Raw genomic sequence first — 14959 nt, 5'->3', positions numbered from 1 at the left:
GAAATGGTAGTATGTATTTAACTCCAAATATGCAGTCAGCAGCTTCATACTTTCACCTCTTCTACCAGCTTTATATCAATTCCAAATTTGTTATCTTCCTACTTCCTTGCTATATATTTAGTATATAAGGGGGTCTTGATCCTACTACTTTCTCTTTTACTGCTAGTTTTAACATGGTTTCTCTTCAACTATATGACATCCTCCACAATCTCAAATTTGTACTATTTGGTCCCTGATTATACTACAGTAGACTCCCGATTATCCGCGGTAATGGGTGGCTGAGCGATCGTGTATAATCAAAATTGCGGATAAACCAAACCTGACCTAAAATACACTAGAAATGGTTAAAAACGACTGTGAAAGCAAAATAAGTCCTTAATAACCTTTAGGCTACTGAATGTTAGGTTTTAATAACGCACACGTTATTACGTGAAAGACTTCAAATACAAGATTACTGTACGTACCTTTTAATAAACACACAATTACTCTACAAACAATATTTTCACATCGTTAAAAACATCCCAATACGTTAGACAAGTGCACTATAGGCCTAATGTCGAAGTTGCTATCTTTATTGGCTTTGAGGAAAATTGTCTATTATTGATTTTTGTTTCTTGGCATTTGCTTCCTTTTTAAAAATGGTTGACAAAATTTTTCTCAGCACCTTGAGATCCCACAACATAGTGTCATGTTCCCCTTCCAAAATGTCCAATAGTCCCTCTGCATAATGGCGGGCAGTTGTGTACGTAATTTTTGGCTCGACACCGGCTTCTTCATCTTCTTCTTTTTCACTCTCACTCTCAATTCCCTAAACAGGTCTCAATATTTTGTCATTTTCTCCACCAGGCACGGTCTTGGCTAATGCAGCTAAGTCAGCTGGAGTGTCTTCCTCTTAAAATCCATGAAAATCTTCTCCTTCTATGATATCAGGAAGTATTTTCTTCAAAGACTTAGTAAGTGTGGTTGATTTTACTTTCCCCCAGGCCACTACACACTCATAAATCGCATCAAAGATCGTGAAATTTGATTAAAAAAATGTCTTTAGGTCATTTCCCTCTTCAAAAAATTTTTCGAGGTGTCAGCACGACGTTGTGCTGTCATCAGGCTTCCACTCGAAAATGTTCAGTCCATTGGACGTTGTTTAGTAAAAACTATACACAGTTCACAAGACACAAACACATACACATTTACCGATCGGTATTTACTAGGGGAGAGCGAGTTCATTTTGTCAAATCACCGGCCGCGACGAGTGACATCCAAGCCACAACTAGCTAGATCATTCTTGTGGTCTACCTGATCTTTGTCCTTTGTATTGTCTTGACCCTTGGCTATTAGGATGCGTCACAAGAATGATAGACCGCAAGAATGGTCTAGCTAGTTGTGGCTTGGATGTCACTCGTCGCGGCCAGTGATTTGACAAAATGAACTCGCTCTCCCCTAGTAAATACCGATCGGTAAATGTGTATGTGTTTGTGTCTTGTGAACTGTGAATAGTTTTTACCAAACGACGTTGAATGGACTGAACATTTTCGACTGGAAGCCTGATGATAGCACAACATCGTGCTGAAACCTAGGTCGCAATAATCAACTTACTTTGAACTGGAGACTGGAGGTAATTAAACCATTACTTTCGCTTTTGCAGCCAAAATAGGACCACTTATTGGGTTTCCTATGGCACGCTGATTGTTAAACCACTGTAACAAAGCTTTGTCCAGATTGTTGTATGTAGATTGTTTCATTGTTTTTCGTTTCTTGAAGGTTAGGTTAGGACGGATGGCGCATAATGACTAATGTTTTGGCGCTGGTGGGCGGGGGAACGTTTGACCGTTAGCAACCTCTTGGGCCGAAGGCCAAGAGCGTCGTGTGCACTAGCTATAATATTATTATTATTATAATGTTATTATTGCATATGCATGGTGCGAAGATAGACGTTTATGCGCTAAACTTCGCTTGCTGCAGTTGCTTTTTTTTTGGCCGATCAGGGATAAGCCGCAACGTCTTTAATCCAGTCGTCGTGGTCGTGGATAGTAGGGAGTCTACTGTAAATAAAATCTGATCCTTGATAGTTTCTTTTATTCCCTTAGTTTTGTTGTCGTTTTCTTTATAATCATGTGTTACTATGCTAAAAAGGTCTAATAATTCTTTATGCAACTTGTTATCATTATTATAAAACTGAAATAATAAAAAAAAAAAATGTCTCCCCTCCTTTGGTCAATTTTTGTGAAGGTTTCAGAACCTTTAAATGATCACAGATTGAACTGTAAGTAAATCCTTAATGTTAGTGCTGATCAATAGAATATGATGTTTGAGGCTCTACCAGATAGATGTAGGGCTAAACACAAATATTTTACAGATGCATAGTTTTTACAGGTCCATAAAGTTTTCATCACAGGTGAATATATTTTCAATTGTAAAATGTCCTTTTTGGTTCACTGTACTGGTGTTAAAGAATATTGTTAATATAATTTTAAGTTAATACAGTACTAAGGGTTAATTAACCCCTCCCAGACGGCCTAGTATGTATACAGACGGCAAAATTATTTGATTTAAACAAAAACTACAAAATATTTTGTTTATATCTATAATTTATAGAATGTTGTAAATAGTTGATCTACGCAGCATTTTTGTCCAAAATATTTTTTTTACTTTTTTCATAAACAAAATTAAATTAAGTTTTTATTCTTCTAGAAAAACATTCCTAGTACATCAGTTAAAGATCTAATTGAATAAAAGAACATTTTTACAAATGATTAATGATGTTTTAGACAATCAACTATAACAATAACTGTAGTAATAATCCGCTATACACAAAATGCTAGATGATATATCCGCTTATAGTCCTGGAAGGGTTAACTATTTGTCCATTATTTGTAAAAACATTACAGGTATTAAGTGTTTAATTCATCAGAACCCAAAGGTCAGCCAACCTTCGATAATTAGATTAGATTTATACAACGCCAATTTACCAGAGTGCATACTTTTTGGCGAATATTACTGAAAGATGAGTATTGAATGGATCGAATTATATCTATTGTATACTTTCCCTGGTTCTCAACAGAATTACTGTACTAGCTCATTTATTACACAACTTACAGTGGGTAAAGTGAAAAGTGACTGCGGCTCTGAAGAAAGTGGGAACAGTGAGCCGGACATTTCTACTACTACTTGGGTGGCCCCCCTGCCTATCCCCCCCTTGCCCCACAGCCGTCCTCGGGCCCCTGTCCCCCCCCTCCAGTCATGTAAGTTGACTACACCGTGAGTGTGAGTGTTGAGTGCATGTCACCAGTCACCTTCACTGCATGTCTCCAGTCAGAGCCGTTCTTCGCAACAACCTTATTGTTCACCACAGAACCACGATAGTAAGCACGATAATCTATGTCACTTTATTGCGATTTCTGTTTCACCCCTATCTTCGTTGTTGTTTACTATAGTAAGACAAAAGAGTATGTTTAAACCCTAAAATATCTGTTGGCGTACTACAAACACTACCTGAACCAAATATGTCATAGTATTATAGCGGATAGTTTGAGTTTTCAAAGGTGTCTCGGTGTTGGAGCATGTAATGTATGCAACTGACTTTTATACTCTTGTGTTTTCAAGTCTGGCTAGCTCAAGTGCATCTGCTCAGCGGTTTAAAAACCTCTTGCTTGAGGAATCATTCTAGAAAAGTACCAAGGAACAAGAAATAAGCTATGGTAATTTAAATAATGTACAGTATACCCTCTGCACTGCGTCACTCCGGCGTCTTTTGACGAGTGTGGTCTTCCACGATCGAGGCAAAATTCTGATTATCTCCCACGGACCTGTAGACATCATCATCGATTACCACGGTCATGGAAACGTCATCGTCCTCATGTGCAATCGTGGCAATAGTGGCTTCCGATAACGCGATCTTCGCAGACACGTTTTGTGCATTTTAAGTGTTTTCATTGATGATATTCCACTAATCATTTTCACTAATCTGACAATATCACGGTTCTATATCTGCTGGATTACTACTGTATTTGGAAAAACTCTCCACTTGCTGAGTTCAAAATTTAATTTGATGAATAGTTTAAATAATAATAAAGATAGAGCTACAAAACTTGGAACAACGTTACAAGTCATAAAAATTTTGTTAATATATTATTCAATGATTCAATGAACGCAAATTTAAACGGCAACTGAGTCAAACATGGCAGCCGTTCAAAGATTTCTTTAATTTGCAGTGGGGAACGACCCGCTAGGAGTCGGAAGAAAAACTTTAATAATGCAAGTATAGGTTGATATGAACATGGAATTAAAGGTCCTAATAAGTAGAATACAATGCCTCAGATCCAAACTCAAACAGACAACCCAGTCAAAAAAGATAGCCATTCAAACATATATTCAATATTAGAATTTTGCTATTTGCAACATAGTCTAATAATTGCTAATTAAATAAATCATAAACAGATGCCTACTAGGTTAGGCCAACTAGCTCAACTGAGTGGTAAACACAATGAAATTCAAACACATAGATTAACCACGAGAGCGCTCAAATTGCTGAGACTAGTGTGTGCAACTACACTTCTGTATGTTGTAGAAAATATGTTTCAATATTTGCTTCCGAGAAGTGGACGAATAAACCGAGGAACGATAAAACCGAGGCCAGATAGGAGGGGTTCTACATTAGTATGTTTTTTTTAGTTTTAAAATAAAACTTTAAAACTAAGCTTTGTCATTCCAAAACTATAGATACTACTGAGGTTCATAATTTTATTAACAGTAACTGATTTGTGTTACAGCTAAGTTCAAGATGGAAGGAATGGGTCATGACGAGGAATCTAGTCTTGATGTTTCTTCTCCGAGAGATCCTAGAGACTCACCCCTGGTAATGTTATTTGACTTACTATATTGCTTTTTGCTCCCAAAGCTATTTTCAAATGCCCAATTGTGATCCTACCATAATAATCAAGCAAAATAATTTTTAAAACAATCACGGCAACATCTGTGGTGAGTTCCAGCGAACTAGACAAAATCCAGGATGATTATCTGCAATGGTGACAAAATCCGTGATGATTTCCTGTAATCGCGGAAAAAGCTGTGAAATTTTTCCTGTGATTGCGGTAACATCCGTTATGATTTCCGGCGATCGTGGCAACGTCCCTGGTGAGCTCTGGCAATCACTACAAAATCCTTTATGATTTCCGGCGATCATGGTAACATCCGTAATGATTTCCCGTTATCTCAGCAACGCCTGTGATATTCTTGGCAACCGTCCTTTAGTCACGATAGTATCCCTTGATCGCAATTATAAACTACGCAAAACTAACAAAAATCGGCTATTTCAGGCGGATGTTTTTCCGGTCATCAAAATTCACTTACAATTGCCGGTTTTTCCGGTTTACAGGTCGGCTGGACATCCTGTATCAAAGACGCTACAAACTTTGTTTAAAATACCATCGTGTTTGTCTTGTCACAAGAAATAACAGGGATATGTTAGATTTATAATCCGAACAAAGATACTTTTTTAACAGATTTGTATTTGTAAAAAAAATTTCTTCTGTGACTGGCAGTGGGCCGTCTGGTATTTGTATGATATTAACCTGCCAGGCGGGAGCGAGCGTGACATGTGACATTGCCAATTCGAATTCCAACTTAAATCATCCATGTTAGATATATAATGTTCATAGACATTATTTTTTTCAGTTTGGAGGGATTCCTAAGTCAAAAGACGGTACCAAGACTTTAAGAAGAAAAGAAAAACAAAGAGCCAAAGAGGAAGAAAAATTAGAGAAGAGACGCCAAAAAGAAGAAAAATTGAAAAAACTAGCTGAAGAAAGGGAAAAGAAAAAACAAAAACCCAAAAATGCAACAAGTTTGGGGAAAGGCTTTGGCCAGTCTACTTTGGAACAGTTAGCCCAATCTGAAAGCAATGCTGTACCAATAATTTTGGAGAAATGTGTCCAGTTTGTAGAAGAGGAAGGCCTAGACTCTGAAGGAATCTATCGTGTTCCTGGCAACAGAGCTCATGTTGAACTCCTTTTCCAGAAATTTGATGAAGGTAATGTTATTACTACTTTAGTAGTAAGGGTAAAACCTGCACTTTTTTATAATGCACCTAATTAAATCATCATTTGTAACAGGAATTTTTCCAAATGAGCTTAAATTTGCTAGAGTGGTACCCGTTTATGAGAAAAACTCTAAGAAAGATATTTTAAACTACAGGCCATTGTTAATTCTCCCGTCAATTTCAAAGGTATACGAGAAGACAGTTTACAACAGGTTGGACAGTTTCTTAAACCAGTATGATCTAATTGATAATGAACAACATGGTTTCATTTGGTTAGTTTCATTGAAGCAGTGATAAATTCACTAGATAAGGGTTTAAATTCAGCTGGCATCTTCATGGACATGTCCCAGACATTTGATAATTTAGACCACCGTCAATTAATAACTAAACTTGATAATTTGGGTATTAACACGTTCAGTGTGAGGGGTGGGAATTCTCGCCCCGCAGTACCGACGCCACTGGTGCGGGGCGGGAAATCACGTCCTTCACAATGCCAACAACTTTGCTTCATCAATGTGAGCTCAGCCATTGCCGGGGAACGTTGTAATTGTTGCCAGCCTGTAGCGTAGAATGCGAGCTTTATTTTGGTGTAGGTTGGTACTAAACATTCCCGTAAAATCCCGTCTGGCAATGCTTTTGTCCCGTTTTCAGGGATTTTCTCTATTCCAGCCATATTACAAAGACTCTGGATATTGATGCATGCAGTGCTGCTAAATTTGGGTGTTTTAGTGAACTACGTCCACTATCGGAGTAACGCAGAACAATCACCACTGCTCTTTTGTGATTCGTCTTACTGAGATATTTCAGTGCCAATAGCGTCGTGGGTTCGGATCCTGGTCACTGCCACTAAAATTTATCAGTACAGGTTCACCTTTGTACTGTACCGGCTCACTCCTTGCTTTGCTGTAAACGTTCCACGCACGGGCGCTTAGTCTATGTGGACGGGCAAATGCAAGGTTAAAAGAGGCCGCCAAAAAACTATAGGTTTAACAATAGATAAAAATTTAAGCTGGAAAAACATATTGAGTATTTAACAAATAAACTAAATTCTGGTATATTCTCCCTAAGAACTATGTCATATCTTTGTGATGGATCAGTTCTTAAAATGATATATCATGCTCATATTGAATCACATATTAACTATGGAATTAGTACTTATGGTGGGACAACGAAAACAAATTTTAAAAATATTTAAAAAATACAAAAAAAACAATCAGATTGACTTATGTATATCAATGGTAGGGGTCTGCGGGTCCCCGATTTTTTCGGGTCGGGTCGGGCCAGCGGAAGGCCCGAGAGACCGGGTCGGGTCAGAGATTTGTTCCGGCCAAGATCGGGTCAGGCCAAAAAAAATTTTTATTATTTTCAAAGTTATAATAAGTATTTTTCAAAGAAACACTCTTATATATATTATTACAGAGGAATTAAAATGTTAAAATTATTAAGTTTGCTCACGTTTAAGAACAAAGACACAACAGAGCAATTGCCTTACTGTCACTAGCCAGAGCCAGTCGTCTACTGACAAAACAAAAGCCGTGACTCAACAGTGCAAAGAAAACGAAGTCAAAAGAAAGACTATTTATCCAGAGGTCCCATTTCAATTATTTATTGTTTACCTAGTTTAAAACATATTTTAGTATTTTATTTACATAATAAATTATAAACAAAAGAAATATCTGATTTAGTGTACAGATCTGTATCTTGTTCTTTTATTTTCCTATTGTCCTTTTTGTAATTCAGTAACAAAACAAAACAACACTTCTGATCGTCTGGTTAGGCATTGTATGGTCACTATTTAATTTTTTTTTTAAAGTATCAAGTATCAGCAAGTCTACAAAGAGGTTAGGCCTAAATATTTTATAATTTTATTTTATGAAAGTTTTCATCAGTAAAATTATTTTTTTCTTAGGTTAGATAGAGTTTCAAAAAAGATATTTCTAAGATCCAATACAATATTTACAATACACAAACTACCATGAATTAATTTCTTTATAAATTATCTGTAACAGTTTTATATTTTTGAATAAAGAAAATATATCTTTTTGTCTCTACTTCCTTGTTTCGTTACTTGCATTTTGTCTTTGTCAGCAATTGGAACAACCAGGTGGTGTAATAGGGGCGGGGGAGGTGGAGGGTCTATGACCTTGAGTGTCCCCGGGCCTGGCTCGGGTTGTGGTAGAGGGGAGGGGAGGGGAGGGGGAGGGTCTGTAACCTTGAGTGTCCCCGGGCCCGGCTGTGAGAGTGATTCATGGTTTTTTGTTTACATTCTACTACCCTTCCTTCCGAGAAAAAGACCCTACGGTTTCAAAAACATTGACTTACAGTATAAAAACATTGAGTTGTGTTGCTAATTAGGGCACTAATAATGTCTCTGCTGTCTGCTTATGTTGCCAAATTAGCATTTAACTTTCTTTTCTCTTGATTTAATATAATTTTCTATATATTAAGAGTTCCTTTACGGGTACCTAATAATTGTGATATTGTTTGACTTGAGTTTATGGATTTTTAATTCTTTTCATTTATTAGCTAAAATCAGTTGTTTTAGGATCTCTTGCAATACCTATAACTGTGCCTATAACTGTGTATCTATAACTGTGTACCTATGACATGATATGCAATTTTTACAGTCATTACTATAACTATACCATAAACAATGTATGTGTGCTATTTTTACTGTTTTAGAGTTTTATAGTAAATTAGTTTACACAATATCTTTTCTTCAATGAGTTCTCCACTTGTCATGTTGCTTAGTCTATTACTATTTTAGGCCCTATAAAAAATAATTCCTATGTAAAGCTGTAGGCCTACTAATGCCAATAATAGATAATTCTTTATTTATGATGATGTAACTAATAATGCTATTGTAAGTGTGAGGTTTTTGTACTTAGGAGGTTAGGAGGCAGTGAATGAATGATTCATATTGCATCGTGGAAACATAGAATTTTTATTTTCTTCTTGCTTGCAGTCTTGAAGCCACAGGCCCTAAACTTGTGATAAGGTTAATTGATTTGTTTATGATCCTTTTATATTAAGTTCCATTACAAACTTGTTGTAATATAGCTGTTTAGATATTTCAACAGTTATAAAAATGGGAAAGAATGGCTTGATAAAAAAAATTATTTTCTTCTTTCTTGCAGTTGAGGCAACTTCTAAGCTGTAAATAAGTTATGAACATGAAATAATATACATAAATACATTTTTTTCCCATATGTTATTTTCAAGTAATATTAAAAACACAGATAGGAGTTAAAAAAATATAAAAAATCCGGTAATTAATAATTTTTGGCCCGACCCGATTTTGGCCCGAAACCCGAGGTCCAAAATTATCGGCCCGACCCGACCCGACCCGAACCACAAAAGTCTGACCCGCAGACCCCTAATCAATGGTGTGCTGTGATGTATGATAAATACTTTTTGAGCAGTTTCTTTTAAAATACTGTTAAAGGGGCAAATCATACTGTTTTGTTTTAAATTTAAATTTATTTTAAAGTCTAATGTATCTCAGGGCCAGTTAAAGGGAATGTGGTGAGGCTTGAGGTGTGTAGCCCAGCAAGGTTAGCTCCTAGTGGTTAGGTTACTTGGGTTTCTTAAATCTTACTTTCCACTCTAGACTAGACTAGACTCAGATGAACTGCCATTCTCTTCAAAAAAGCTAAGAAAGCAAGAGAGAGCCAGCACCTTTTTAATCAAAGTGTAGAGCAAGTGAAATTATAATAAATTCCTGATCGTTATTTTATTTAATTGTTAACCATGCATCGTCAATAATGTCAATAAAATATTATTAAGTTATCATCTACACCATTGCAATTTTACTTTCTCACTACTTTGCACACTACTTTTCCTCACTTGGTAAAATTTTATCAAATTAGTGCCACTTTGCTCACGTAGTGCATAATAACTATTTAGCATTTTCACGCTTGACAGGAAGAAAGCTCTTGTTGAAAACGTTTTCCCTAATGTGGTAAATTCATGCTTTAATCATGGTCTAAAGAACATTTCTCATCTGATTTCAGATCCAAATGTGGACATAAATACCTTGGACATTCCTGTCAATGCTGTCGCTACTGCTTTGAAAGACTTTTTCTCTAAACGTCTACCGCCATTGTTTACAGAGGACCTAATGGGTGAACTGGAGGATTTATCAGGTAAGGAACTACTTGAAATATTGATAAGATTATATGTCTAGAGTTTAGAGTTTAACAAATACGGAAGAGACTTCATAGCAATGAATGAAGAGACAATTATTTATTTTTGTATGGATAATGTTTAAAGTTATTAGATGTACCTTCAAACATAATTGAAAATGATTTGAATAGTATTCTAGTCATTAAGTTGGTTTCACTTTGAATTATCAATTTGTGATATTTACATTTTTTCCAAACTTTTAATTAATTTGTACAGTATTCATTTCAGTCAAAGGAGACAAAAGTTGTAGACTTCTAGCCTTGAGGAGTCTTTTGAAGAAATTACCACCTGTAAACTTTGAAGTTTTGAAATTCGTATTCCACCATTTTGTAAGGTATGTACATGCTTGGCTGCTGGTTGATGTAATTTACTGTAAAAAATGTATTTAGCTATGAAATTTAAGTTTTGTCCACACAAATTTTATAAATTTAAAATGACTTAACTATCTGTTTTCCAAATAATACATTAAACTGATGGTGGTGAATGTTTAAAGCTAGTTTCCTAAAAAAAAGCCTGTTTGCTTTTATTGGAACTTAAAATCCTTACTTTTTAGAAAATTTCCCATATAGGGAATAAGCTATTACCGTAGGTCTCATGGTAAGACCTAGACTCCTAGAACCCACGTTTGTACAGAATTTATCAAAATCGGATGATTTTTACTCTAGTTATCGTCCTAACAGATCTATATATATGAACTTGAACAAATAATGTTTTAGGCCTCTGGGGTTAAGCACTTTTAGGCTGAATTGACGTTGTTTCCTCCAAAACATCAGTTCTGACAAATTCCCATGGGAACTGTTTCATACAGTTATGTAGAGTATGGTATTCGCAAAACGACTTGTCATGCCTGGTGAATTGGTTAAAAGGCGTCTTGTTGAGATTTTTTGAATATAAATAGTTGTATTGTATACGTTAATTTAACATTTAGGGCCGGTTGCTGAGCTCAAGATTTAGCTAAGTTCTAGACTTAAACCGGCTTTAGACTCTGGAGTCTAAAAAATGGCTTGCTGAGTCAGGGCGTTAGCGAAGTCCAGAACTTAATAGACTCTGGAGTTTATTTGGCTGGTTAGACTCTGGAGTTTAAAATTTGACTTGCCGAGTCAAGGATCTATAAGTCCAGGACTTAACTTAGATTCTCGTCTCTTGCTGAGTCAAAGATTTAGCAAAATTCGTTAAGTCCAGAACTTAAAACAATACGATTTTAGATCCTCACCAAGGGCAGGATTTAAGATTAGATCCTAGACTTATCAAGTTGGAGGCGTTGGAGTATAAACGCCTCAGTTGTGGTTTTGAAGTCGGTTTGTGAGCATCGTTATCGTGGAATATTACATTTTTGGTATTTTTAAAGCACCACAACTTAGGTCAAGACATCTTGGTCGTGCACTTAGCCCATTTCTCGTGTTATCTGACACAGAGTTTCAGGATGATTTCATCTTTCAAAAGATATTACGTTTTACGTTTACTGTCTCCAGAAATAAGGGTTTATAATGAAAGAGCTCCATAGTGTTGTGGGGTTTTCAAGGGGATTTGAAAATTGCATTTGTTATCGAGGTTTCTACTGTAGCTTAGGCTATTCCCTAAAAATGGTAAATTTGTTAAAAAAAGAAAAAATCAAAACTATCCTGAAAAAAATGTAGCTTGGTAGAGTGGGTAGGTTTATAAAGACCTATTTCCAGCAGCCCTCTTAATAGCGTGTCACCCAAAAAAGATTTAGTCTTGAAAATTTTTTTTAGGAAAAGGCTAATCCTTGAAGGGTTTTTTAGGGTCATTAATTATCTTGGTAAGTTATTTAAGATTTCTACACCAATGTGTTGTGGTGATAACTGGAATACTTGTAAAAAAAATAATGATAGTGTTATACCTGGTACTTTAACTATGTTCCGTTTGGCTCTCCCTAAAAGTAAACAGGTTTTTATAAACCCAACATGTTATTTCCAAAATATGGTGATCGTAAATGTTACTACTTGAAAATTTTGAAATAGTATTTTACTTGTCGTTCAGCGAGGAACTTTTCCAATGATTTGTATCGCTCTTTTTGTAATATAAAAATCTAAGAAGTAGTCACCTTGACACAAATGTCATTTATGGTGAGAAATAAGCATATATTATTACTTGGGTTTCCAGATTCGTTACTTGTGATTCTAATGGAAAAAATGTGTGAATTTAATATTTTACTTCAATTTTCCTAAAGAAAGTTTTAATATTGTTTACTAGTACACTTTGTTTTTATTTATTAACTTGAATCAGGACATATACAATCAATCTTCCAATACTTAGCTGCATAAGCTTTGGTTTTTTGTTACAGGGTGTCTGAAAACTGCAAGCTAAACAGCATGGACTCCAAGAACTTGGCTATCTGTTGGTGGCCCACCTTGCTCCCCATAGAGTTTAGTGATATGGGTCGTTTTGAACAGATGAGGCCTCATCTAGAAGACATTGTACAAACCATGATAGACCAGTACCCTTTTCTATTCTGCGGGAAAGAAGCTTTTGTCATGGTTTGAACACGTATCTTTGTATTCACATACTTTTTTATCGACAAGACGATTTATTATACATACTGTGTTTGATATGATAATGTGAATAAGATCTAACTACTCGCTTCTCTTGGCATGTTACGTCCATTCCACTACAGGTCTATGTATCGGTGTGTATTGTATGTATTAGAATAAGTCTGTTCTTCGATAAGCCGCTAAGAACATTCATGATGAGCCAAAGATGTTTTAATGACGGCTATATAATTTTTGTAGAATTACTGTCATAGAATATAAATATATAAATACTTTGATTAATTTATTGTTAAGTTATGTTTTACCTAATTTATTTTGTCGTCCGAAAGTTTCTTACTCGACACTTGTAATAAAAATAATGTAAATCTTTTGTACTAGGATTGATACTGCAGGAATAAATTTAGAATTGTAAAGCTTTATATTTTCTACTTAATAATATGAATTTGGTTAATAACTCGTAATGATTTCTGCTTCAGTGATTGTCTTAATGATGGCTAGATGGATTCTGTAAAATTTTGTGAATTTTGCACAATTCTCAGTTTCAAATGATTCTCATGATAAAAAAAATTGAGCCAGAAATGCATTGAATCACTTCAATTTATAGAGGCATGTTGATATAATGAAATTTTACCCCTGAGCTCTGTTTTGTTCAAATACAAAAACTTGCAATATCAAACTTTTGAACTATTATACTGCCTTATTTCTGATCAGTGGTTTTTTTTTATACATATATATATATAGGTGCATTTATTTTTTACTGTCAGTGTTTTTCAACACAGTGACTTTATTTAATATTAGTTTAGATTATAAATCCTGATGCATTTAAAAGGCTTGTTGTAATACAAACAACATGTGATTGTTTTTATATGTTTTTGTACCTTCAGTTATTCCTTAATTTAGTCAATAAATTCTGTAAATTGTTATAGCATTATTGTACAGTTTATGTAAATTTATGTGTTCATTCGCTTTGCAAAATCATTTTAATAAGTTAAAAAAATTGTAGCAACATGAAAAACTAGCATAACACCAATTTCAGAGGCAGCTAGCTAAAATATGAACAACAGTAAGAGCCAAGAGCCAACAAGCAAATATGTTGTAATTGGTTCTCATTCAATATGGATAGTGATATGGATGAGTCAAAAGATTGTATAGTTAACCGAGCTGTGATAGTTTTAAGTTTTCGCTTCAATTCCTTGACCTAATGTAGGCCTATCTCCAATGATGGGGCGGACCCATCCGGTCTAGTCGTTAGTGTATCCTGTTTATTTACGTTATGAATTTGATTATCGATTTTTTATAATACCACCTAAATCTCATCAAAAATTAGATCTTAACACTATAAACCTAAATTTAAAAAATTATCATCAAAATAGTGACCTTATCTAGCATTTCCTGTAATGTAGTGGGTTAGTTGCTGCGGTTTTATCAGTTATGTTTACCCTGTTTGTATTGTATGTTTTTTTACAATAAATTTTTAACTATGTAGTTGTCAGATCTTCTTTTATGAATCATATATCATTTCTACCATGTTAGAGTTTTTTGACGGAATTAGAATCAGTAGGGATTAACTCAATACATTTATTTCAAGTACATTGTTCACCAAATAGTATGAATGATTAATTTTTTGTCCACCTGGTGCTTAAGCATCAGACTATATGATCTGTTGTTTTTAATAAAATAGCTTTTACAGTAATGCAGTTTTTGGCTTGTTAAGTTTATAATTACCAACTGTCTACCCACATGCACAAATATTTCGGATTTTTAATCTAGGTATTTTTGTCTTGTAATGAAAAATTTTAATATGTAATATATTTTAGCAGAATGACAATGACAAGATGCTGATTATATTTCCTGAAGAAGTTTAACTTTTCAATAATTTAAGTGGATTGATAAAATTACAGTAGAACCCCTCATATCCGACCATGACGGGACCAGGCCTTGGTCAGAACGGCCATATGTCGTATATTGGGAGGAGCATAACTTGCAGTCTCAGCAACCTCGGTAATCGTCTCCCACGACTGCGGCAACATCTATGGGCATAAATTGCAGTCTCCGCGACTTAAGTAATCATCTCCCGCGATCGTGGCAACTTCCGTTGTCAAATCTCACCAGAACCTGAATGATTTTGTCAAAATCAAAATATACAGTATATCAGCGACAGTGGTGATCATCAGCAGCCATTACGGCAACATCCGCAATTGGCCTTTCGGTCAACCAATCGTGCTCGGCG

The 14959-nt window shown here is 35.3% G+C and overlaps 1 protein-coding gene across 6 annotated transcripts in view; it reads left to right on the top strand.

Moving 5' to 3' along the window:
* LOC128997914 (rho GTPase-activating protein 190) overlaps positions 1 to 14214 on the top strand; it is a 75484-nt gene extending 61270 nt beyond the window's left edge. For 3 of the 6 annotated variants that reach the window (XM_054423741.1, XM_054423745.1, XM_054423740.1), the window contains 6 exons: positions 3096 to 3239; positions 4767 to 4852; positions 5671 to 6025; positions 10048 to 10179; positions 10436 to 10553; positions 12525 to 14214. In XM_054423741.1, the coding sequence (XP_054279716.1) occupies positions 3096 to 3239; positions 4767 to 4852; positions 5671 to 6025; positions 10048 to 10179; positions 10436 to 10553; positions 12525 to 12723 (1034 nt within the window). In that variant the 3' untranslated portion in view covers positions 12724 to 14214. The remainder of the gene's footprint in view (positions 1 to 3095; positions 3240 to 4766; positions 4853 to 5670; positions 6026 to 10047; positions 10180 to 10435; positions 10554 to 12524) is intronic. The other 3 variants (XM_054423742.1, XM_054423744.1, XM_054423743.1) reach the window with 3 other exon arrangements.
* Positions 14215 to 14959: the final 745 nt, after the last annotated feature.

This window comes from Macrosteles quadrilineatus, unplaced genomic scaffold (assembly GCF_028750875.1).
Source record: "Macrosteles quadrilineatus isolate MER2022 unplaced genomic scaffold, UCM_ALF_1.0 Scaffold_7__1_contigs__length_78375512, whole genome shotgun sequence".
NCBI classification, from domain to species: domain Eukaryota; kingdom Metazoa; phylum Arthropoda; class Insecta; order Hemiptera; family Cicadellidae; genus Macrosteles; species Macrosteles quadrilineatus.
This window is presented reverse-complemented; position numbering and strand designations above follow the sequence as displayed.